Raw genomic sequence first — 26,158 nt, forward strand, 5'->3', positions numbered from 1 at the left:
ACTCTTTCTCTCAAGAGGAGGCAAGTGGCTGTGGCGGCCGCAGCAGTGGCTGATCATCACTGAAAATACCAAAGAAAAGAACTGAGCTGCCTCCTTCATATTTTTTCCATTGAGGATTAATTTACCGTGCTTTTTCATTTTCTCTACATCCTGCAAAAGCTTTTTTTCTCTCCTAAGAAACAAACTATGAACTGATTGTTGAAAAAAAGAAGTAAAAAGTTTTAGCACAGCTTCTCTGTCTCTTCGGGACAAGTTAGAAAATTCTGAAGTGAGCCGAAGCATAGTAAGTGCTTTCTTTCTTTTTAAGCTACTTCTGGGGAGGGAGGAGGCTATTGTAATGGTAAATTTCACTCCGAGAGGAAGAAAGGGTTGATAATCAATCAAAAATGAGGTATTCCTTTGAGTATTTGTGATTTTCTTACTATATTGTAAGATGCTTTTAATTTTCTCTGTAAAATAGGCAGAAATGGTTTTAGTGTGTGTATGTGTGAAATAAAAGCTCAAAAAAGCAATCTTCAGAGCGCCACTGAAGGAAGTTTTGACGAACGGAGTAGAGATGTATACCACTTGGGGGCTTCAGTGAGAACCCAGAATTCCTGGAGGAGGATTTACATTCAGAAATGTTGAAGTGAAAATTCCTTCTGGTTCAGCATCTTGGAGTTCAGCTTGGAAGAACATTTTACGTATGGAAGAATTTGCTTCTCCAAACCTCTCTTTTGGCCATTGTGTGTCCTGAAGGATGGGACAACTTGTGCTGTAGAAGCACTGCTTGCCTGAATTTGCTTCAGGCGTTTTAAATTTAACTTGAGGGATCATGTGTTTGGCATGATGAGGACCACTGAAAACTTCCACAAGCCTAGTGCCACATTAAACTCTAACACGGCCACCAAGGGAAGGTACATTTATCTGGAGGCATTCCTGGAGGGAGGAGCTCCCTGGGGTTTTACTCTAAAAGGTGGCCTGGAGCACGGAGAACCATTAATCATCTCTAAGGTATGTTTCTTTTTCCAATATTGCCTTTATTCAAATTGTTTTTTTCAACTTGTCAGATTTGTCAAAAATGCAAAATAATGAGAACTGCCTTAATATAACTTAATTTGCTGTTTCATGCCTTTCTGATTATTTAGAAATATTTTGGATAGCCTGGTATTTGAAAGAAAAATGTGTCTAGCTCATTTATTCTATGAAATCCGAAGAAAAATATGCCCATTTGATGGATAATCTTCTCTTTTTGTGAATGAAATCGCATACAATCAGTTACCACATGAGCTTTTCAGTTATAAATCAGATTAAAGATTAATAACATCGTTAAGATGGTGGCATGGTATATATTTATGCTTTCAAAAATATCTGCTTTTTCTCTCTTTAACTGAAAATAGCATCTAAAAATATTTTAAATTTGCTTATAATTCTGGATAATAGATTGCATAAATACCATGTGTTGCTTTTTCCCCCCACACTCAGAAAGGAGAGTTAAATCAGCTTTCAGCATAACTCAAGATCAAAACATTTCTGCCTCTCCTATTTATCTGTATATTTGAATCCCTTTTTAAACCTTAGTCATCCTGCAGCATACCTCAATTCTTCATTTATCTTTTGGTGTGGGTAGTCATACCAATGAAATATTTATGTACTGGGGTTAATATTTCTATTTTTCTCTTAAACTACAGATTAACATTACTTGTTATAATATTGCTTTAAAATTTTTAGAATATTTAATAGTCTGATACAATAGATTATAATGGCTTTTCACACATGTGCATTCATCAAGAAACATTTGTAATTAAGGGAGAAAAAATTTTTAGTTTGAGGGTGGGAAGAAGGTAATATGGATTGCATTTGAGCTCTGTTATTGGTTCAGGTTACTTTTCATATCCCCAGAAATAATTCCAAAAGGTTATTTTTCAAATTACTGAAGTAATTCTTACTGTGGATGAGCCAGGGAGAACTGGGTTTCACAGTGATAAGCCACGAGTGCACGGGACACCATTATAAGTTGTATGACTTTTCCTTAACTTTCTTAAGTAAAACAAAAGGATGTGCATACGTGTGTGTCAGTTAGGAAGGCTTCCCCCTGTGAAAAAAATTCAAAACCAAGTTTATAGTGGCTCTCAGTAAATTGGGGTTTGTTTTTCTCATATTACAAGAAGTTTGGAGGTAGATTTTCCAGGCAAGGGGAGCAGTAGCTCAATAATGTGATCAAGGACCCCACTTATCTCTCCACTCTGCCATTCTTATGATGTTGGCTTTGTCTTCATGGTTGCATGATGGATCCCACAACTCCAGCATTGATTGCATCTTCATTCCAGACAGGTTTTTGGCTTTTTGTTTCTCATTAGACCTTTGCTTACATCTCATTAACCAGAACTGTACCCTATGCCTGTCTTTAGGCCAATCACTGGTAAGAAATGCCAGTGATTAATACAGACTGATTAGGATTTCTTTCACAGGTTTCTACAGTAAGGACCTACTCTTCCTGAAGTCAAGGAATCATTGCCCACTGTTTGAATGATTTGAGGTTCTTTTTGCAGGAAGAAAGAGGGCATGGTTGCTGAATAACAACAGATAATTCTGCAATGAACATAAATATTGTCTTGGCATTTAAAAAGTCTAGTTGTACACAATTTGCCTGTCCCTTAATGATAAAATATTCTGTATCTATACACTACAGTATCTGACAGTTTGCTCACAGAAAGGTCTAATCCTGCCACTAATGAGCCAGCTTCTCTAAGACTCCATTTTACCTGCAGAATGGGGCTATCCTACTATCTACTTTAATGGGTTGTGTTTAAAGGCAACCATGCATTTAGCTTAGTGTCTAGTACACAGAAGGAGCTCCAAAAAAATCTTAGCAAAGATTATGATTATTGCTTTTCATTATTCTAGCAGACATGTGTAGTAGGAGATGGGTCTGGCTGCTGTAAAAAGATCCAAAATAACAATAATATAGGAATTTATATCTCTGACATAACAGTCTGAGCATAAGCCAAACCAAAAGATGGCTCTATGATGTCAGGGACCCAAGTTCCTTCTATTTTCTTACTTCCATCCTGGAGTGATATCTCATCTTCATGGTCCAAGTGACTTGCCACCACATCTGCTTTCCAGTCAGTAAGAAGCAGAGAAGAGGGAAAAGAGAAGGCAATCTCCTTTCTTTCAAGGATCCAATCTGGTCCAATGTGCTCTGTCCAATATGGTAGCCCACAGTCACATGTGACTATTTCTATTTCAATTAAAGGTAACTAAAACGAAGTAAAAAATTTTAAACTCTGTTTAAATATTCCTCATTTGCACTTGTTGCATTCCTAGAGTCGCATTGTTCTGAAGCTCTTGAACATCTTCCCCCATGTTGTCTGTCTGGCAAACTCTTTAAAGCTCCATTTCTTCTTCTCTCTGAGGTTTTCTTGATGTCACCCAAGTTGAGTTCCGTGGTCTCCCTTCTACACTTCCATATTGTGCATGTATCACATTGAATCATAAAATTTTATTTCATTGATTGCCTTCTCAGAAGTCTGTGAGCCTTTTTAGGGCAGGGACTATTTTTTTTTTCATCTCTATTACATCTAAATCAGAGCCTAGGTACACAAATATTTGTTGAGTAAATGAAAGGGCATGGCTGTGTCTTACTCATTTTGCATTTTCAGGATCTAGCACAGTGCCTGGCACAGAGTAGGCACTCAATAACTTTTACTGAATTAATAAGCAAAAGACCAAACAGAACCGATGAGGATGCCAGGCAGACCTCCATGTGGGGCATGTATTAGTTTCCTATTGCTGCTGTAACAAATTACTACAAACTTATGGCTTAAAAACAACACAACTTACAGTTCTGTAGGTGACACACCTCACACAGATCTCACTGAGCTAAAGTCAGTGTGTCAGCAGGGCTGTGTTCCTTGCTGGAGGCTCTAGGGGAAAATGTGTTTTCTTGCCCTGTCTAGCTTCTAGAGGCTGCCCACATTCCCTGGCTCATGGTCCCCTTCCTCCATCTTCAAAGTCTGCAACAGCAGGTTGAGTCCTTCTCACCCTGCAGCTGACCTCTGACTGCCTCTCTCTTTCACTTTTAAGGCCTCTTGTGAGTACCTTGGACCTACCAGGATAATCCTGTATAATCTCCCTATTTTAAAATCAGCTGGTTAATAGCCTTAATTGTATTTGCAACCTTAATTCACCCTTGCTAAATAACGTGACATATTCACAGGTTTCAGGGATTAGAATGCAGATGTCTTAGGGGAGACAGGGCATTCTTTTGCCTACCACCAGGCATTTTAGCATTGGTAGAAGTCTATGTAATTAAGGCAGTACCAGGGAGGAGACTAAAGTGAAATGTGGTGGCTGATCATGCGTATACTAGATCTTCTCTCTAAGACAATGAAAGAAAATGCACATTAGCTCATACACTGCTAACCAGATGTCTACTATTCTCCCAAGTTAGGGTGACCCTCCATTGTAGGGGAAGGGAAGGGATAGTACACATTGAGTCACACATATGAAAGGCACATACACATTCTACAAGGCAGCTATAAACTGCCAGGTTATGGATGGCAATATAATAAATGAAGTATCATTTTTCTTTAGATATAAATGAGGCAGGAGAATGAATGGCCATAAAGGATCTACAAAGGGTAACAATAGAATAAATCATTTTTGAATTGCTTTCTTTGGGATTTAATATCCTTGGAAAGGAAAGGTGGGGTTGTGGAAAGCACCTCTGTAATCTCTGAACTTCAAAAAGAAAGGGTAACTTTTTAAAAATTGTCATTGTAAGTGGATGCTCAGGTAATTCAATAGTCCAGGAAGTTGGTGGCATGATTTTATTATGATTCACTTACTCTGTATTGTGGCTCAGAAAAGCAGTTCCACCTGCAGAAGAGATGCACCTGCTCCCAGGGCTCATAAGCCAAGTAACAACATAAACAACAACAGCAGCAACTGCCGGTACTTATTTAGTGTTTGTGATGTTCCAGGCTCTATTCCAAGAGATCTACATGTGTTCACCCATTTAATTTCCACAACTTCACAGAGAGGGTAACACTCTTATCCCAATGTTATATGTGGGACACGCACCCAGAATTAATTTGAGTAACTTGCTGAAGCTCTCATAGCTACTAAGTGATGCAGTCAGGATTTGAACTCATGCATTCTGGTTCCAGAGTCCATGCGCTTCACACCCTATGCCATTCAGTCTCCATTGCCTACTGAACATTTGGCTCTCTCTAGATTCTAGAGCTATTATCTGAGTGAAATATGGGATTGATATTTCATTATATAAGTTTTTAAATCTATTCGGGGGAATTTAAAAAAATACATAGTCCAATAAGATTCCATAAAATAGGTCTGACTACTGCTCAGTCAACTGCTTTAAGTAGTTCAAGACCCATAAAATAAGGGGACACCTGCTGTTCTTGGCAAATATGTTCATGGTGTCTCCACCTGTAGAGGCATTTCTTTGTGCTTTTCAAACATGGACTTCAGAATTTAAAGGTAGGACACTGCCCTGGTCTCTTTTGTCTCTTACATCATCAACACTCAGCAATGTGCTGGTCAAAGCACTCCTCCCTCAGTGCCTATATTTCTGATTTCTACTCCCCTGGAAGGTATCTGTGCTCTAGCTGGACTATCTCTGTGCCATCTCATTATAAATCTTGCTGGTTCCATCTTCCACACTGTCACCTCTCCTTCTCCAAAACTGCTTCCTCCACCTGTAATATCACCACCTTTTTTCTATCAATCCAAATCTTAGCCTCCTTGTCCACCAAGACTTGACTCACTGACTCTGTTTCATCAACAGCTTTCCATTCTTTATCTATGGAGGCGAGGGGGAGGTGCTTAAGGCTCATTTTACCAGTTCTTCAGCCACAGTCCTGAGTTCAATTTGTTTTTTGTTTGTTTGTTTGTTTGTTTGTTTTTGAGACAGAGTCTCACTCTGTCGCCCAGGCTGGAGTGCAGTGCAGTGGCGCGATCTCGGCTCACTGCAAGCTCCGCCTCCTGGGTTCACGCCATTCTCGTGCCTCAGCCTCCCAAGTAGCTGGGACTACAGGCGCCTGCCACACGCCCGGCTAATTTTTTGTATTTTTAGTAGAGACAGGGTTTCACTGTGTTAGCCAGGATGGTCTCGATCTCCTGACCTCGTGATCCGCCCACCTCGGCCTCCCAAAGTGTTGGGATTACAGGCGTGAGCCACCGCGCCCAGCCCCTGAGTTCAATTTGAAATGGATTTTTAGGCAGTTCCCCAAGACCTGGATCTGGTTGAGGACCCAAAGTCATCTTTTTCGTCTCCTTCCAACTACCACATTAGATCAGCTTGTTATTCTGACCTTTTAAAATAGCCAATCCTTTCTGACTTTTTCCCTTTCTTGCTTTTTCCTTTAACATCCTTTGCCCTTCCTACTAGGGTAGCCTCATCTCTCTGCTGCTCTTCAGCTAGTTTGTTTCTTCCCTTATTGTTCAATCTATCTTTGTCCTGCCTTTGCATTCATTCTTCTCTCCTCTTATCTCCCCAGTGGCTTTTTAATTTTAATTATTATTTTTTGTTTTTGAGATAGAGTTTCGCTCTTGTTGCCCAGGCTGGAGTGCAATGGCACGATCTCGGCTCACTGCAACCTCTGCCTCCTGGGTTCAAGCGATTCTCCTGCCTCAGCCTCCCAAGTAGCTGGGATTACAGGCATGTGCCACCACACCCAGTTAATTTTGTATTTTTAGTAGAGACGGGGTTTCTCTATGTTGGTGAGGCTGGTCTCAAGCTCCCAACCTCGAGTGATGTGCCTACCTCGGCCTCCCAAAATTCCGAGATTACAGGCGTGAGCCACCCCACTCCGCTTCCCAGTGGCTTTTTATTATACGGGTATATAAAGGTCCTATAAAGGTAGTTGTTTGCATTTGGCGTCCTGCCAATAAATTGTACTCGTTAAGGCCAGATGGGTTTTACTCATGCTGTATATATTTCTTCTCTTAGCAAAATCTTTCTCATTTACACATAGCAAATGCTTAATAAATGTTAAATGACTTATAGGATTGTACAGCTATAGGAAAATTAGCAATCATGTAATAACTTTCTTCGTACACAGAGAGAAAACTGAGATGCAAAAAAAGTTGCCAAGATGGTTTCAGTCTTAGCAAATTGAGAGTATGTGTGTATCTGTGTGTATGTAAAGCCCCAGCTAGTAAGGAAGTAATTGCTTTCTCTGATTGTGCCCTTTATAGTTTTTTTTTTTTTTTGGAGACAGAGTCTTGCTCTGTCGCCCAGGCTGGAGTGCAGTGGTGCGATCTCGGGTCACTGTAAGCTCCACCTCCCGGGTTCACGCCATTCTCCTCCCTCAGCCTCCTGAGTAGCAGGGACTATAGGCGTCCGCCACCACGCCTGGCTAACTTTTTGTATTTTTAGTAGAGACAGGGTTTCACCGTGTTAGCCAGGATGGTCTCGATCTCCTTACCTTGTGATCCGCCCACCTCGGCCTCCCAAAGTGCTGAGATTACAGGCGTGAGTCACCGTGCCCGGCCCCACCCTTTATACTTTTCTATGAATCCTAGCTCCCCTGTTAGACTGTTACCTTCCAGAAGCTAAAGACCCTTCATTGATTCCTTTTCTCTCTCTCTCTCCCCTTCCCTTCTTTCCTTCCTCCTTTTCTTTTTATTATTCGTGGTGCTTAAACTATACGTAACAATTATGAAAATGAAAATGTGAATGAATAAAGAGGAAGATAAGTATTAGAGAGGATATTCTTAAAAATCTTTGTTAGAAGCTACCTAGGCCAGTGTGCACACAGGTTACTAGAAAAACCTGTTTAAAAACTAAGGCAAGCAGGTTAAGTTGGGCTCAGTCTGACCATGTCTTTCATATGCACATATGTAATGTTTGGTAAATGTCTGTTGAATTGAATTAGATTGAGAAAAAAGGGAAACTCATGTTTTTCTTTAACTTTTAAACCTTTAAAAATTAACTATTATTTTAGTTAAAGTCTTACGCATTTTTTAGCACAAATTAATTTTGATATTTCCTATCAATGTTGTTGGAAATAACTTTTATTCAAGTAGCATGCTGACATGCTGTACCAAATGGGTCTTAGCATCAGCAAGAACTCTGCTTTCTTTCACAGCTAATAGATTCCCAAGGGTTTGCCTCCTATGCAGGGGACACAATTTATTTTAAGAAATATTCATCTCATTTTAGTGAGCCCACAGTGTGATTGGAGAGGCATAATGAGAGACTTTCTATCAATTTTTGAAAAAACAAAACCTCAAAGGACATGCTGGATCTTAACTAATCCATAGACAGACTCTTCCACATCTCTCCCTTTGATGTAGTTCCAAACAGTGAACATCTTATCCAAAGGGCCGCAGTGCAGAGTCCTTGTTCTCCCACTTGGTTCATCCCAGGAGTCCATCCATCTCTTGTGCTCTGACATCCCAGGCACTTCTCAATGAAACAAAATGAGACGAAGATTCTCTACTAAATCTAAGCACTGTTTCTCCCCCTCTTCTAATGACTTTCTCCACAAAGGCTACATGGGTATGCTGTGGATCTTGGTTTGTAGAATGGAAGTGATTCTTTTCTGCCTCCAGAGGAAGCTTTCCTGATTTGGCAGACTGATGTACAGAACACTCTGTCCTGGGCATCTGAACCTGAATTTGCACTTATGTCAACTACATTTTTTCATTCCTCAATATCTATTTGTTTTCTTCTCCATTTTCAGCGTATTTTTTTCTTGGAGATTTATGAGATTATTTATTTATTTTGAGACAAGACTTCATTCTGTCACCTAGGCTAGAGTGCAGTGGCATGATCACAGCTCATTGCAGCCTTGACCTCCCTGGGCTGAGGTGATCTTCTTACCTCAGCCTCCCAAGTAGCTGGGATTAAAGGTGGACAGCACCACACCCGGCTAATTTTTGTAGAGGTGGGGTTTTGCTATGTTTCCCAGGCTGGTCTCAAACTCCTCAGCTCAAGTGATCTGCCCACCTCAACCTCCCTAAGTGCTGAGATTGCAGGAGTGATCCACCACGCCTGGCCTAAACCTTTATTTTTGAATGCTCTTTGGTGCATGTATATTAATTTATATTTGTAATTTCTATGTTATATATATGTATATATATATATATATTTTCATTTTAAGTGAGGTTTTCCAGCATAGAAAAAAGCTTACATCCCAGACAATATAGGGCTCTGAGTGGGAATAAACAAGTTTTATTTCTACCCTAGCTTTTACTGGCTATGTGACCATGGAAAGTAACAGCCTTCTTGAACCTCAGTTTCCAGTTTCCTCATCTTTCTTTCTTTCTTTCTTTCTTTCTTTTTTTTTTTGAGACGGAGTCTTGCTCTGTCGCCCAGGCTGGAGTGCAGTGACACGATGATCTTGGCTCACTGCAACCTCCACCTCCCGGGTTCAAGCGATTCTCCTGCCTTAGCCTCCCAAGTAGCTGGGACTACAGGCATGGGCCACCATGCCTGGCTAATTTTTGTATTTTTAGTAGAGATGGGGTTTCACCATATTGGTCAGGCTGGTCTTGAACTCCTGACTTCGTGATCCGCCTGCTTCGGCCTCCCAAAGTACTGGGATTACAGGCATGAGCCACCACGCCCGGCCAGTTTTCTCATCTTTCAAAGGCACCAGGCATGGTGGCTCACACCTGTAATCCTAGCACTTTGGGAGGATGAGTCAGGTGGATCATTTGAGTCCAGGAGTTCAAAACCAGCTTGGGCAACATGGCAAAACCCTGTCTCTACAAAAAATACAAAAATTTGCCAGGCATAGGGGTGTATGCCTGTGGTCCCAGCTACTCAGGAGGCTGAGGTGGGAGGATCGCTTGAGCCCAGGAGGTGGAGATTACAGTGAGCCAAGATTGTGCTACTGCACTGTAGCCAGGTGACAGAGCCAGACATTGTCTCAAAAAAAAAAAAAAAAAGGAACATTCTTACCTAATGAAGTTGTTATAAGTATCCAACATAGTATAAGCTATGCAATAGTGCTTTGTAGGTATCCAGCATAGGTAGGCAACTCATATGCCAAAGATGATACTTGGCTGATTTTCTGTATCATGGCCAGCAGTTGCTACCTCACACTGAAACACTGAACAGATTATTCCCTGCCATCATAGAGCTTATATTCCAACAGAAGGGGACTGGCAATAAACATGTTTGTATATGCTAATTTCAGGGTGTGGTAAGTATTATTAAGAAAAAAAAAACCCAATACAATATGTTCCAGAGTGATAGTGTCTGTGAGGTAGAGGTATGCCACATGGTGATTAGAGAAGGGTTTTCTGAGGAGATGACATTTGAGCCAAGACCTAATAAGAAATAAGAAGCCAGACATGCAAAGAGGTTTGTAAGTTGGGCTGAGGTAGGAGAGTCTTAGAAAGTTCTAGAAACAAAAAGAAACTCAGTGTTATTGGAGTACAGTAAGCGAGAGAGTAGTATGAAAAATGGAAAGGTAGGCTGAGGTCAGATCACATAAGGCCTTGCAGGCTGTGGAAAGGACTTTGGACTGGATCTAAATGCAGGGTGTGAGGGTAGATCGCACCAAGAGTCTTTCTCTATTCATGGTGAAATGGACAGACCCATGGCAGGTACTTAAACCCTGGGAGGTTTTTAGTACTGGCTCTTAAAGCCATCTTCTTCCTCCCTCTCATGTACATTTCTAAGGCACTTCCTGGGTCTACAACAGGACAGGGCTTTCCAAAAGACAACTGTTAACCAAAAGACAACTGTCAACGTCATAGTAACTTAGGGAATGATGCACAAAGAAACAGTAAATACTCTCTTTGCTGTTGGGAGAGTTTTCCCCTTCCACCCCATAACTCTTGATCTCTTAGGTTATTTTTCACTCTCAATTGACAAGACTTCCTGGGTTGCTTTTATCACCGTACTGTAAGTAACTTGACTGAGGTCCTGCTCTGTAACAGGCATGCTAGCTCATGTAAGCATTACGAAACTCTGGGAAGTCCTATAGATGGAGAGACTGGACTCTTGCTGAAGGTCATAAAACTACTAAGGTACACATCTAAGACCTTTTTAACTTTCAGCCTGAAAAATTTCTTTCAAAGTAAAAACTGCATTGTCACTTTGTGATGCCAAAGAACCCTTCCATCTGTGTTACCCCATATCTTGATAAACTGGTAGAAAGAAAAAAAAAAGTGGAATGCATGAACTGTGTGCAACAGTCAGTCAACTTGGTGGCATCCTTAAGGTGCCCTGCTCGGTGAAATGGCCGGCGGGGGGTGCACATCTACTTCTATTAACACTGAGAGTTCAACTGGGCTCTCTGCATCTTCCCAGGTGCTGCTTCCTGCTGCTTTTTACTTCTGCTAGACTCTGACCACTCTGATTGTTTGGGTGGGGTATATCCCATCACATGGATAGGCCATGAAAAAACCTCAACCCCCAAGGCCTGGTACTCAAGGAGAAATACTAGACGAACGTTAGATGGTTTAAAGCTAACAGGGACTGAAACCAGTTAAAAGAGGGAATCAGACATAAGTTGCAAACTGATAGAACAATGATCTGCTGGGGCACATTAGGTTCATGCCTCCCGACATGCTGATGAGCCCCGGTTATGAGCTGGGCACCACAACTAATGGTCTTTTATGAAGGAGTGCTCGTTACACCAAACTTTATCTCATTTTGTTTGTCCCTTTCTAGCCCTTGCTTAGTTCAAAATGTAGTACATCTGCTGTGCTCATCCAGCTTCATCTACTGCTGAGTTGGCTGTGTCCACGCTCAATCTGTCTGCTCTGGTTTCATGATGGTCACTAGCATTCACTTTCCCTGCAAGGCCTACTCTCCGGCTTTCCTAATAGTACACTCTCTTGGCACGATCCTGGGAACTTCACGTACAGTTGTTACCCTCAAAGCCATTGCTACCTGCTAGGGTCTTGGCTCAATTGGCCTCATCTCTCACTCATTCTTGGTTCCTGGAAACCTGGTACAGACAGATCCTAGTATTCTAAAGATCTCAAAATTTAAAAATCATTGTGACATGAATTTGAAGTCAAAACCCAGGCAATTTAAGTGGAAATAAGCATTCTTCAGGTTAGTCAAAGTGCTTAGCACTTTGTATATTAAAGTGTATCCTGAGCCACACATTTGCTAGAAGGTAAGAAGAAAAATTGGACTCTAGAATCAATTGCCTTTCTCTTTTCCTTTGAAAAGTTAAAATTTTTAATGAAAGAAGTTGTGTGGGTACAATGTAAGCTTTTATCATCTTGCATGTGTCCTCTGAGAGGTTCACATTTTTGAGGCCTTGTCTCATGGAAACTGGGAAATGAGCTTCTGGAATTCAGACCCAGGATCTGGCTGCATTCCAGAAATAAATATACATGTTGGGCGTTGAGATAGACAATTAAAAGAATAGGAGAGTGTGCAAACTTTTGAGAATGAGAAGGCAGAAAATAGACTCTTTTCTCTCATGCTTTGCTTTTGCTTTTGTTTATTTTTTATATTTTTACTTTTGAGTATCAGCTAGTGAGTAGCAGGGCAAAAACAAGGCAGCCATTGATCTAAGTGTAAGGCAGCAGGAGGAAGGTTAAGAGAATGAGTGTTATTCTTTAGGACTACATTCATAGTTGCATGGTGGTGCTCTTGGCTCAAAGTCTACAATTAAATCAGTTGTTGGCACTCCCTTGCAAGCGTTACTATCACAGTTTCCCCTACGTATGTAAGTCAATAAATTTGACCTTTAAGAAGGACAGTTGGTGTAGACCCCCTCCAGTGGGCCAACACGTATTGCAAATTTCTGAACTCAGGCCCTGCAAAGTACTACTGCCACCTTGCTTCTTTAACAGAGAAGGCAAAATAAACAGAGGAGGATTCCATGGTATAAAAAAGAAAAAAATACATTATTTATATTTAAATAAATAGAATTATTTATAGAGCATTATTTATATGTGTCAGTCTCTGCTGTGGGTCAGGTACTATGTTAGATTCTTTTATTTATTATTTTGTGGAATGAGATTTGTTTTTATATATGAGGAAAGAGGTTTTTCATAAAAGATGGAGCCAAGATTTAAAGCTAACTCATTTCATTCATTAGTTATCATATTTAGTCAACACATCATTTATTGAGTGCCTAAAATCTGACAGCACTGGGAAACAACAGAAGATGAGGTCACTGCACCCTAAAGGAGCATGTTCTCCTTTTTTCTTCTTATACCACTGCAACTGACCCGTCCACATTTCCTCACCTTCATTTCTGTGTGCATTGGCTGGACTTCCAGCTGTCAGCATCTGCAATTCTTTGCTTGGAAGCCCTTTGCCACAGTAATGACACCAAGAGCAACCCTCCATGACCAACTGGAGTTGGTACGTAAGCAGCTTAGTTCTTTTATCTCTCAGATGGGATAACTCTAAGGTGTATGTTTTCCACTAGCACCTAGAATTTCTTCAGAATCCAACTCCAGTTGCCCACAGTTGTAGCTGGCTTGATCAAACATCTATGTCAGCTGCCTTCCCTTTTCTACCTCATGTTCCCACTTCCTTGTCAGCTTTCTTTACCCCCAGGTAAACTACTTGCATTTGAAGTCTTGTTTCAGGGTCTGTTTCTGAGGAAATCCAAACTAAGATGACCACCATTTAGAGAATGCTTACTAAGGGATAGCCAGACCCTAAAGACTAATGTAGATCTATCTGTTTCCAAAATCTGTGATCTTTGGAGCATTGCACTGTACTATGGAATTCAAGTGGAAGGAATCCCATAGAATCTTACACCTAATCTTTTCTTGGGTGCTAAGGAAAGTGGAAATCCATCCCTAGACAGGATATTTTGTAGTTCTCTCTTTCGGTCTTCACCCTCTCATGGGATGGGTGTGTTTTCTCTTTTCTCCACAGAATTGACTGAAAAGTCTCATTCTGCTTTTATCATCACTTCATTTCTCTGAATGAATCAAGCATCTCTGAATGAAATCAAGATTTTCTCCCTCCCGTCTGAGAGTAGGATCCACTCTCTTGTTCTATAGGTTCTCTTTTGTTCTATAGGTTAAGGGTTAAGGAAAATGTGACCCCCTTGAACAGAATAGATAGAGAAAATTATTCATTTGGGGGATCTCTGAGGAGAGAAATTCTTTTCTAGAATTTTATTTATATTGCTTCTTTTCTTACTCAACTTATACTACAACATAGACTGAAAACAAAAGTGGATACGTAACTGTTTTTTTTAAGTCCAGAATATTTGACAATATAATGTGGTAGTGGTGTGAAGTTTTGCACCTAAGCAGGCAATAGAATATGACATAGTTTCCGACCTACCTGCCCTTGAAATAACAGAATAACTTTTTAACACTAGCATGCGTTTCCTTGAATAACTTGTACCACTGCCAAATTCCACACAAGAAGCTTCTTTTCTTCAGGGGCTGCTTCCCCACAATGTGAATATTCTTTGACTCACTATGTTGTCCATTTCCAATTTCCTTGTTTTTTGCTTGAGTTCACTGAAGACTGACGAACAGTAGCTTCATGTGACAGCCATTAGTCTGCTTTAAACCTCAGCTTGATCTTGAATGGATAGAATAATGAATAGATTTTGTGTCATATAATTCATGTTGTCAGTTATATGAAATTGGCAGTTAAAGAGAAACTAAATATGCTTCCAGTCCTCTCTTTTCTAAATTCATATTTGAATATAATAATGTGAAAGGCATTGTTCCTTCTTTTAGTTAAAGCATTTTTGTAGCAGTCTGAACTGTGAATAATAGAGAAACATATGCTCTATTAAAAAATAGAAGGTGAGGAAGATAAGTGTTTTACTCTTTGTATTAAGAATTAACAAGTGGTTTTAAAAATTGAGGTTGTATGTGTGTGTGAGCACAGGGAGGGGTATTTCATCATAATGAGGGAGGCCTTGGCAACTTAGTGTTCGTTTTAACTCCATTGATTGCCGAACACATTCATGCCTGCTCTAGCTCCAGGGAGGCTGTGGAACAGGAAATAAGAGATTCAAAAAGCAGCACAGAAGAAAATCATCTCCTCTCCTTCCATCTTCCAAGCAGAGAAAAATATGCTTTCTTTTTGGTCAAAATTGCTTGGTTTGTCCTATTATGCTGTCATTTCAGAGAGATTAAAAGTATACTTTTTCATACATTGCAAGTGGGAATGTAAAATGGTGCAGCCACTTTGGAGAAACAGATGACCATTTCTTAAAATATTAAACATAGAGTTACCATATCACCCAACAGTTCTACTCTGAAGTATATACCCAGCAGAAATAAAAACATATATCTGTACAGAGACTCATACTCAAATGTTCATAGCGTCATTGTTCACAATTTTTCATAAATAGAAAAAATCCAAATGCCCATCAACTGAATAAACAAAATGTGATATAGCCATATAATGGAATACTATTTGGCAAGAAGAAGGAACTGAGTTACAACATGTATGAACTTTGAAAATATTATGCTCAGTGAAAGACACGAGACACAAAGGAACATATTTAACTCCACATATATGAGATACCCAGAAAAGGCAATTCTAAAGGGACAGAAAGTAGAAGAAAGATTGCCTAAGGCTATGGATAGGAATAGAGAGTGACTATAAATGGGTACAAGGTTTCTTAATGGAAATGTTCTGAAACTAGGTGTTCTGAAAGTAGATAGTTGCCAACTCTGTAAATATAGTAAAAATCAATGAATCATAAAGAAAAACACTACTTCTATTCTGGTAACAAAAATTAGAAGAACAAAAAAAGACAGAAATTATAGTAAACCACAGAGTAAATTATTACCCACCATGTTAACCATTTAGTATTGATTTTTTTTTTTTTTGAGATGGAGTTTAGATCTTTTGCACAGGCTGGAGTGAAGTGGCACAATCTTGGCTCATAGCAACCTCTGCCCCTGGGTTCACACCATTCTCCTGCCTCAGCCTCCTGAGTAGCTGGGATTACAGGCACCTGCCACCATGCCTGGCTAATTTTTGTATTTTTAGTAAAGATGGGGCTTCGCCATGTTGGCCAGACTGGTCTTGAACTCCTGACCTCAGGTGATCCACCTGCCTCAGCCTCCCAAAGTGCTGGGATTACAGATGTGAGCCACTGCACTCAGCCAGTATTGATTTAATTAACTGAAATTTAATATAGTAGAGGAAAATAACCAAAATGAAGCTCTAAAGCATGTCACAGAGTCCTAATTATTCAAAGAATCATAAAGATGTGATTTACACCATTCAATAAACTGCAAAAAATTTGTGCAGAATCAAAGAAAGCAGGCACAACAACGTATATTCTTAATTATTTCATTTATATAAATTTTTAAAACCAGTCATTGGTGAAAGAAATCAGACCAATCATTGCCTCTGTGGTTGGAGACTGACTAGGGTACAAGGGATGATGTGCGCTAGTGCCCTTTTGATGCGTGAAAGTTTTAAATTTCTGGGATGATGGAAATGTTCTATATCTTAATAGTGATATGTGCTATGTGGATATATGCATTTGTCAAAAACTCATTGAACTGTTTCCTTAAGATCTGCACATTTTACTGCACGTAAGTTATACCTTAAATAAAATCTGATACCTTCAATAAAGTGAGAGACAGGAAGAAATTGGCCATTGGAAGCACAAAACAAAATTGAAAGTTTAGAAATGGACCCATTAGATATATAATAATTTAGTATAGGATGAAAGAAGAATTTTTAAAGGTTTTTTTAGAAACAGAGTCTCACTATGTTGCCCAGGCTAGAGTACAGAAGTTATTTCCAGGCACAATAATGGTACACTGCAGCCTTGAACTCTTGGGCTCAAGCCATCCTCCTGCCTCAGCCTTCGAGTAGCTGGGACTATAGGCGTGTGCCACCATGTCTAGCAGAAATTTTAAATCAGTGAGGGCAAAAAGGGATTTTTAAATAACAATACTGGGATCAGGAAAGATAAAAGCTGGAGTCATTTCATTCCTAACACCAAAATTAGGTCAGATGAATAAAAGATTCAGATAGAAAAAGTGAAATAAGTTTACTTCAGATATTTATGTATTGTTTGGAGACTTTTATAGCAAATACATTTTAAACTTTTTGTGGTAAAATATACATAACATAAAATTAACCATTTTAGCCATTTTTAAGTATACAGTTCAGTGGCATCAAGTACATTCACATTGTGTGCACTTATCACCACCATCCGCCTCCAGAACGTTTTCATCTTCCCAAACTGAAACTCTGTACCCATTAAAAACCAATTCTCCATTCCTTCCAGTCCCTAGCCCTTAGCCCCTGGCAACCGCCATTCTACTTTCTGTCTTCATAAACTTGATTACTCTAGGTGCTTCATATAAGTGGAATCATACAATATTTGTTCTTTTGAGACTGGCCTATTTTACTTAGCACAGTGTTTTCAAGATTCATTCACGTTGTAGCGTGTGTCAGAACTTCATTTATTTTAAGGGTGAATAATATTCCATTGTATCTGTATACCATATGTTGTTTATTCATTTATCCATTGATGGATATGTAGGTTGTTTCTGCCTTTTAGCTATTGTGAATAGTGAGCTATGTACATTTGAGTTTAAGTCTTTGTATAGATATGTTTTTGTTTTTGAGACAGAGTTTCACTCTTGTCATCCAGGCTGGAGTGCGATGGCACGATCTCAGCTCACTGCAACCTCCGCCTCCCAGGTTCAAGCAATTCTCCTGCCTCAGCCTCCCAAGTAACTGGGATTACAGGTGTCTGCCACCATGCCGAGCTAATTTTTGTATTTTTAGTAGAGACAAGTTTTCACCATGTTGGCCAGGCTGGTCTCAAACTCTTGACCTCAGGTGACCCACCTGCCTCGGCCTCCCAGAGTGCTGGGATTACAGGCATGAGCCACCGTGCCCAGCCTAGATATATGTTTTTAATAAGAACTCGTGTGTACAGATATTTTGGTGAGTTCCTTCTTTCAATTCCATGGGGTCTATACCTAGAAGTGGCATTGAAGAATCATATGGTAATTCTAAGTTTAATTTTATAAAGACCTACCTTACTGTTTTCCACAGTAGCTGCACCATTTTACTTTCCCACCAGCAATGTGCAAGGGTTCTAATTTATACACATCCTTGCAAACGCTTGATATTTTCTATCTTAATTTTTCTCTAATTAATTTTCTTCTTTTTTTTTAAGAGACAGGGTCTTGCTCCGTTGTCCAGGCTAGAGTGGTGTCAAATGACCATGGTTCATTGTAGTCTTGACCTCCTGGGCTCAAGTGATCCTCCTGCCTCAGCCTCCAGAGTATCTGGGACTACAGATGCATGCCACAACACCTGGCTATTTTTTTTTTCATTTTTTGTAGTGATGGGGTCTCACTATGTTGCCCAGGCTGGTCTCGAACTCCTGGCTTTAAGTAATCCTCCCAAAGTGCTGGGATGAGCCACTGTGCCCAATCAATAATAGCATTCTTAATAGGTATGATGTGGTATCTCATTTTGTGATTTTGACTTGCATTTCCCTAATATTTAGTGTTGCTGAGTATCTTTTCTTGTGCTTATTGGCCATCAATACATCTTTGGTGAAATGTCTGTTCCAGCCCTTTGTTCATTTTTTAAATTGGAATATTTGCTTTTGGTTGTTGTATTGTAGTTTTTTATGTATCCTTGATATTAACCCCCTATCAGATGTGTGATTTGCAAATATTCTCTCCCATTCTGTGGACCACCTTTTTACTCTGCAGATAGTGTCTTTTGATGCATGAAAGTTTTAAATTTGGATAAAGCACACTACTTTTTCTTTTGTTGTCTGTGCTTTTGATGTTAGATTCGAGAAATCATTGCCAAGTCCAATGTCATGAAACTTTCCTCTATTTTTTTCTAAGAGTTTTCTAGTTTTAGCTTTGACATTTAGGACTTTGATCTAGTTTTAATTTTTGTGTTCGTGTGTTTCCTTTATGAGATGGAGTTTTTGCTCTTGTTGCTCAGGCTGGAGTGCAGTGGCGCCGTCTCAGCTCTCTGCAACCTCCGCCTCCTGGGTTCAAGCAATTCTCCTGCCTCAGCCTCCTGAGTGGCTGGGATTATAGGCGTCTACCACCACACCTGACTAATTTTTGTATTTTTAGTAGAGACAGGGTTTCACCATATTGGCCACGCTGGTCTCAGACTTCTGACCTCAGATGATCCACCCGCCTTGGCCTCACAAAGTGCTGGGATTACAGGTGTGAGCCACTGCACCCAGCCTAATTTTCTTATATGGTATAAGGTAAGGGTCCAACTTTATTATTTGGTATGTGGATATCCAGTTTTTTCAACACATATTTCCTACCGAATGATCTTGGCACTCTTGTAGAAAATTATTTAGCCATTTATAGCCAGAGTTGATTTCTGGACTCTCTCTATTCTATTGTATTGGTCTAAATGTCTGTCTGTATGCCGTTATAACACTGTTTTGATTACTGTAGCTTTGTACTAAGTAAATTTTGAAACAAGGAAGTGTGAAACCTACACATTTGTCTTCTTAAAGTTTTTTTTCTTAGTACTTGGGGTCCTTTAAGATTCCACATGAATTTTAAGATAGGTTTTTTTATTTCTGCAGTAAATGTCATTGGGATTTTGATGGAGATTACATTGAATCTGTAGATTCTTTTGGTTACTATTGATATCTTAACAATATTGTCTTCTAATCCATAAATGCAGAGTGCCTTTCAGTTTGTGTCTGCTTTCTTTCAGCAATGATTTACAGTTTTCATGCATGCTTTTTGCCTCCTTGGTTAAGTTTATTACTAAGCATTTTATTCTTTTTGATGCTATTGTATATGGAATTTTTTTTTGATTTGTTTTTTGAATTGTTCATTGTTAGTGTATAGAAATGCTAATTTTTGTGTGTTGATTTTGCATCTTGCAACATCACTGAATTTGTTTATTAATTCTAACAGCTTTTTTTGGTGGAATCTTTGGAGGTTTCTACATATAAAATAATGTCAATGGAGATAATTTTACTTCTTCCTTTCCAGTTTGGATGACTTTTATTTCTTTTTGTTGCCAATTGCTCTGACTAGAACTTTCAGTTCTATGTTGAATACAAGTGGTAAAAGTGGATATCCTTGTCTTATTCCTGATTTCAGAGGAAAAGCTTTTGGTTTTTAGCCATTGAGTCTGATAATAGGTGTGGAATTTTTTATATATGATCTCTATTATGTCACACTTTAAAAAAATCTATGAAAGTATCAAAAGATGGATAAATATTTACATATTTATAGATAAATATAAATAAACATTTATATCATTTGGGGGAAAAGAATCTTAATAACCAAAGCCAAAAATTATAAGGGAAAGAAAAAGATGATAGATTTAATTCTGTACAAAATTGAAAATATCTACATAGCAAAAACTTCATTAATTAAAATGATATAATAAATAGGGATAAGATCCTTAATACTGTATAAAAAGAACTCTTATATATACATAAGGAAAAATCCACACACAAAAGCTACATTGGCAAAGGACATGAGCATGAAATTCACAAAAAAGAATAACCAAGGGTCAAAGAATATATAGGAAAAGAGTTTATCTTCTCTAGTGATTACAAAGAAAAATGAAATTAGATTTTTTTTAACCTGTAAGACTGAAAAAGATGAGGAAGAGTGATAATATTCACTCAATGTAGTAATTTCATATCCTTTCAGTAGGAATAAAAACTGGTTGAGTCTTTTTTGGAAGGCACCAAGTATTAACTCTTGAAAATGTGCATCCCCAGCAACTGTAGTTGTCCCTCAGTATCAGTGAGGAATTGGTTCCATTTGGTACCCTACAGGTACCAAAACCCATGGATGCTTAAGTCTCTTATATAAAATGGTATAGTATTTGCATATAATCTACACATATCCTTTTGTACACTTTACTTTTTTTTAATTTTTTTTGAGACAGAGTCTCACTCTGTCAGCAGTCTGGAGTACAGTGGTGCAATCTCGGCTCACTGCAACCTCTGACTCCCTGGTTCAAGCGATTCTCCTGCCTCAGCCTCCTGAGTAGATGGAATTACAGGCATGTGTCACCACTCCCGGCTAATTTTTGTATTTTTAGTAGAGAACAAGTTTCACCATGTTAGCCAGGATGGTCTCAATCTCCTGACCTCGTGATCCACCTGCCTCGGCCTCCCAAAGTGTTAGGATTACAGGCATAAGCCACTGCACCCAGCCCTTTTGTATACTTTACATCATCTCTAGATTACTCATGATACTAATACAATGCACACACATCACTTCATTTGCATGGATTCAACATAGTACTTGTACACATAGTACACACAGCAAATTCAAGTTTTGCTTTTCAGAGATTTGTGGAATTTTTTTCTGAATATTTTTGATTTGAGCTTGGTTGAATCCATGGATGCAGGACTGATGCACATGACGAACATACTGTGTATACCTCTGGGTTTATGCTAAGGAAATAATTGCTCAATAGATATGTACAAGTATGTTTAGCTATATATCTAAAAGAGCAAAAACTTCGAAAAATCTATCAACTATGTCTATCAACTATGGGGCCACTGAAAATAATGATGCAGATTATCGATTTATAGATATACATGTCATATGGTTTGTTTCATGCGCGTCCGTGTAAAGAGACCACCAAATAGGCTTTGGGTGAGCAATAAAGCTTTTAATCACCTGGGTGCAGGCGGGCTGAGTCCGAAAAGAGAGTCAGCAAAGGGTGGTGGATTATCATTAGTTCTTATAGGTTTTGGGATAGGCGGTGAAGTTAAGAGCAATGTTTTGCAGGCAGGGGTGGATCTCACAAAGTACATTCTCAAGGGTGGGGAGAATTACAAAGAACCTTCTTAAGGGTGGCGGAGATTACAAAGTACATTGATCAGTTAGGGTGGGGCAGAAACAAATCACAATGGTGGAATGTCATCAGTTAAGGCTATTTTTACTTCTTTTGTGGATCTTCAGTTACTTCAGGCCATCTGGGTGTATACGTGCAAATCACAGGGGATGCGTTGGCTTGGCTTGGGCTCAGAGGCCTGACAGTTTGGATCTGTGTCCCCACCAAGTTTCATGTCAAATTGTATTCTCCACTGTTGGAAGTGGAGGGAGGTGGTTAGATCACAGGAATGGATTTCTCATGAATGGTTTAGCACCATTACCTTGGTGCTGTTCTCATGATAGCGAGTGAGTGAGCTCTCGTGAGATCTGGTTGTTTAAAAGTGTGCAGCACCTCCTCCCTCACTCTCTCCTTCTCCTGCTCCTTCCATGTAAGATGCCTCATTCCCCCTTTGCTTTCCACCATGATTAGAAGCTTCCTGAGGCCTCTGCAGAAGCAAAAGCTGCTATGCTTCCTGTACAGCCTGCAGAACCGTGAGTCAACTAAACCTCTTTTCTTTATAATTTTTTTTCTTTTTTTGAGATGGAGTCTCGCTCTGTCTCCAGGCTGGAGTGCAGTGGCACGATCTCGACTCACTGAAACCTCTGCCTCCTGGGTTCAAGTGATTCTCCTGCCTCAGCCTCCCGAGTAGCTGGGATTACAGGCACGCACCACCACGCCCAGCTAATTTTTGTAGTTTTAGTAGAGACGGGGTTTCACCATGTTGGCCAGGATGGCCTCGATCTCCTGACCTCAGGATCTGCCCGCCTTGGCCTCCCAAAGTGCTAGGATAACAGGCGTGAGCCACCGAGCCTGGCTTTTCTTTTCTTTTTTTTTTTTTTTTTGAGAGGGAGTCTCACTCTGTCGCCCATGCTGGAGTGCAGTGGCCTGATCTCGGCTCACTGCAAGCTCCGCCTCCCAGGTTCACCCCATTCTCCTGCCTCGGCCTCCCAAAGTGCTGGGATTACAGGTGCCCACCACCGTGCCTGGCCATTTCTTGAATTTTTAGTAGAGACAGGGTTTCATGTGTCAGCCAGGATGGTCTCGATCTCCTGACCTCATGATCCGCCTGCCTGGGCCTCCCCAGGTGCTGGGATTACAGGCATGAGCCACCACGCCTGGCTGCACCCGGCTTTTCTTTATAAGTTACTCAGTCTCTGGCATTTCTTCATAGCAGTGCAAGAACGGACTAATACAACATGGAAAGATATTATATATTCATATTCATATATTTTTGAGTAAGAGAAGTAGGTTGCCAAGTAACATGCCTAGTACAATCCCAGTTTTATTTACTTACATGTTTAAATATTTATTTTTGACAAAATTCGGGAGAATATGTATATAAAAGTATTAAAACTGATTGTGTCTTTGTAGTGGGATTTTAAGTGATTCATATTTTCCTCTTTTGTATCTTTTTCTGAAGTCTCTACAATGAACATGTAATCTTGTTAGAGTAATGGTTTTGTTAAATGATAATATTACTTTTTCAGTAGCGTTGAGTACATTGTTGTGCAACCATCACCACTATCTGGTTCCAGAACTTTTTCATCTTCCCATACTGAAACTCTGCACTCATTAAACAGTAATTCCCCTTTGCCCCTCCTCTAGTGATAATAGCTTTAAATCAAGAAAATTCTACATTTAATAATTTTATCTTTTTCCCCCTTCCCAACTACACATATACTTTTAAGAAAAGAACAGTTTTATTGAGATATAAATCAAATGCCATACAATTATCCTGTCACACACATACTTTGGAAGTTCTGTGACCCTCTTTGTAGTTTGTTTGTTTGTTTGATGGAAGCATTTTTACCAGGCAGAAAGTACAACGTTGGAAGTGAATGTTCTTGAATTTATTGGAGACAAATTATAGAGGAATAATGATATGTGAATTTTACCTACCGTAAACCTGCATCCTGTATTTGGACAGGAGCTCTGTGTACCTTCAAAAACTGTTCAAAACTGGTTTTAGGTCCAGCTCCCTGTGAAAGTTGAGTTAAGCTAAAGAGCAGGAATCTATTAACAGGTCAACAGCAGCAGGGGGGTGGGGATTGGAAAGGGCCTGGAGCAGCTGCGGTTCATTTGGGAGCTTAAAATTGGCTTTTCTTTTATTCTCTTATTCCTGCTACCTCCATAGAATCCAGGAAGAATAGGGATGTTTTTTCCTACATTTGATTATAACAGGCCCAAATCTCTTTGAACATAACCAGTAAAGGAAAGAAGCATCCGTGGCCATCAAACTGGGTAAAATGGTAACATAATCTCTGATGTGTAGTTTGAATCCTATTAATTATAATTGTGTAGAATTGTACAGTGAGAATGCTTTGGGAGTTTTTAACGCTAGGTTTTTCAAAGACTACATTCCTCATTAGACCTTCCCCATTAAGGCATGCTTGAGTGATGCTACACAGCCGAATAGTTGGGATTTTTTCCCCCTCTTGTCATAGTCTGAAGACAAAGGATTCTTCCGCTTGCCAAAGTTCCAGGGAGCCTAGGTTGAGCCGCTGTGACAGCACTTCGGCAGGGAGCTTTTTATTCAGTCTTCGATTTGCCGTCAGGCCTCATTCACGAAACAGGATCAAGTTGGAGCAGTACACGGAGAAAAAAAAAATCAACAGAGGAAAATCTCGCACAGCCAGATATGGCGCCATGGGTCACTTTTTCCTTTCACTAATGCTGAGTCATGATGCAGTCTAGGCTAAGGCACAGAAAACTGTACGTTTCTGGTCCTAACTGCATTGTTGTCCCTCAGGATTCTCGGTGCCTTTGCTAAAGTAATGTTACAACCGTCCAGAAAATGCTAGCATTAGTATTGCAGCTTACTTGACTTCTCTGAGAAGCAGCGAGAGTGGCACAAAAGAGCTGGGAGCCCTGCAGTTGATACCAAAATAACCTGCCAATGGCCTTACAATCTTGCTACTTCTCAGTTTTTCCTAGCCTCAGTTTCCTCGTCTACAAAGTATGGATAATGTGCTGCTGCTTCTTATTTACAAGGTTCTTGTGAGGATCAAATAGAGGTAATGCATATGAAAATGTTTGCTACATTACCCAGGAATGATTCCTATTATCATCAGAATTTTTATATTTGAATTTAGAAGTTGTATGTATGTGATCGCTTCTGGATTATGTGTGTGTGAACTTCACACATTATCAAAAGAGATTACTTTTTTAATATTGTTTGCCCAAGGGAAAGTGTTGAGGGCTACATAAGTTTAAAAGTGACTTTAACTTAGGCATTAGATATAAAATGGTCTCCCCATTTGCCTTCAATTCAGTAAAAACAGCATATTTGTGATTGGCTACATCAACAGACATCCTTCCCTCTTACATATAATCTGGTATAGCATAGTGATTAAAAGCACAAGCTGTAGAGCCAGATGCACAAACACAACATTTTTGTGTTGACAAAAGACAAAGACACTACCACCGTTGTGACCTTTATGTATCTTACTATCTAAGGTTTTTAAATCCATATTACATCTTTACACCATCGGTTGTTTATTAGTTTATTAGAGCTGGCAAAACAAAATGCCGCAGACTGGGTAGCTTAAACAACAGAATATTTTTTTCACAGTTCTGGAGGCTAGAAGTCCAGGATCAAGGTGTGAGCAGGTTTGGTTTCTCCTGAGGACTTTGCAGAGGCTACCTTCTTACTGTATCCTAGCAGGTCTTTCCTCTGTGCCCCCACATCTCTGGTGTCTCTCTGTATATCCAAATTTCCTCTTAGAAGAGGCCACTAGTGGTAGCTCACACCTGTAATCCCAGCACCTTGGGAGGCTGAGGCTGGTGGATAGTTTTAAGTCCAGGAGTCAAGACCAGCCTGGGTAACACAGTGAAAGCCCGTATCTACAAAAAAAAAAAAAAAAAAAATTAGCCAGGCATGGTAGTATGCACCTGTAGTCCCAGTTACTTGAGAGCTGAGGTAGGAGAATCACCTGATTCTGGGAAGTCAAGGCAATAGTGAGCCATAATCACACCACCACTGCACTCCAGCCTGGGTGTTGGAGTGAGACCCTGTTTCGAAAAAATACAAATAAAAAAAATTTAAAAAAAAAGAAGAAAAAGCAATTAGATTGCATTAGGGCACATCATAATGGCTTTATTTTAACTTAATCACCTCTTTGAAAGCCCTATCTCTAAAAAGTCACATCTGAGACACTGGGATTTAGGGCTTCAACATGGGAATTTTGGGAGAACATAGTTCAACCCCTAACATAATGCTCTCTACTCCACAGATAATGCAAAATTAGCCAAGGGACCAGGATTGACTCTAGTATCATACAAAAGAGTCAAAGGCAATTGTGAGTCTAGTAGTAAAATTTATTTGAATATCTCATGTGGTACTCACATCAATCATATAAAAGACATCTGACTTTTATGGATAAACTCAGACTTTCATGGAAAATCATA

At 39.6% G+C, this 26,158-nt stretch overlaps 1 protein-coding gene across 1 annotated transcript in view; it reads left to right on the top strand.

Moving 5' to 3' along the window:
- SHROOM3 (shroom family member 3) overlaps positions 1-26,158 on the top strand; it is a 349,443-nt gene continuing 323,285 nt past the window's right edge. The window contains exon 1 of the mRNA XM_055384545.2: positions 1-993. Coding sequence (XP_055240520.2) covers positions 826-993 — 168 coding nt within the window. The 5' untranslated portion in view covers positions 1-825. The remainder of the gene's footprint in view (positions 994-26,158) is intronic.

The sequence above is a fragment of the Gorilla gorilla genome, chromosome 3 (assembly GCF_029281585.2).
Source record: "Gorilla gorilla gorilla isolate KB3781 chromosome 3, NHGRI_mGorGor1-v2.1_pri, whole genome shotgun sequence".
NCBI classification, from domain to species: domain Eukaryota; kingdom Metazoa; phylum Chordata; class Mammalia; order Primates; family Hominidae; genus Gorilla; species Gorilla gorilla.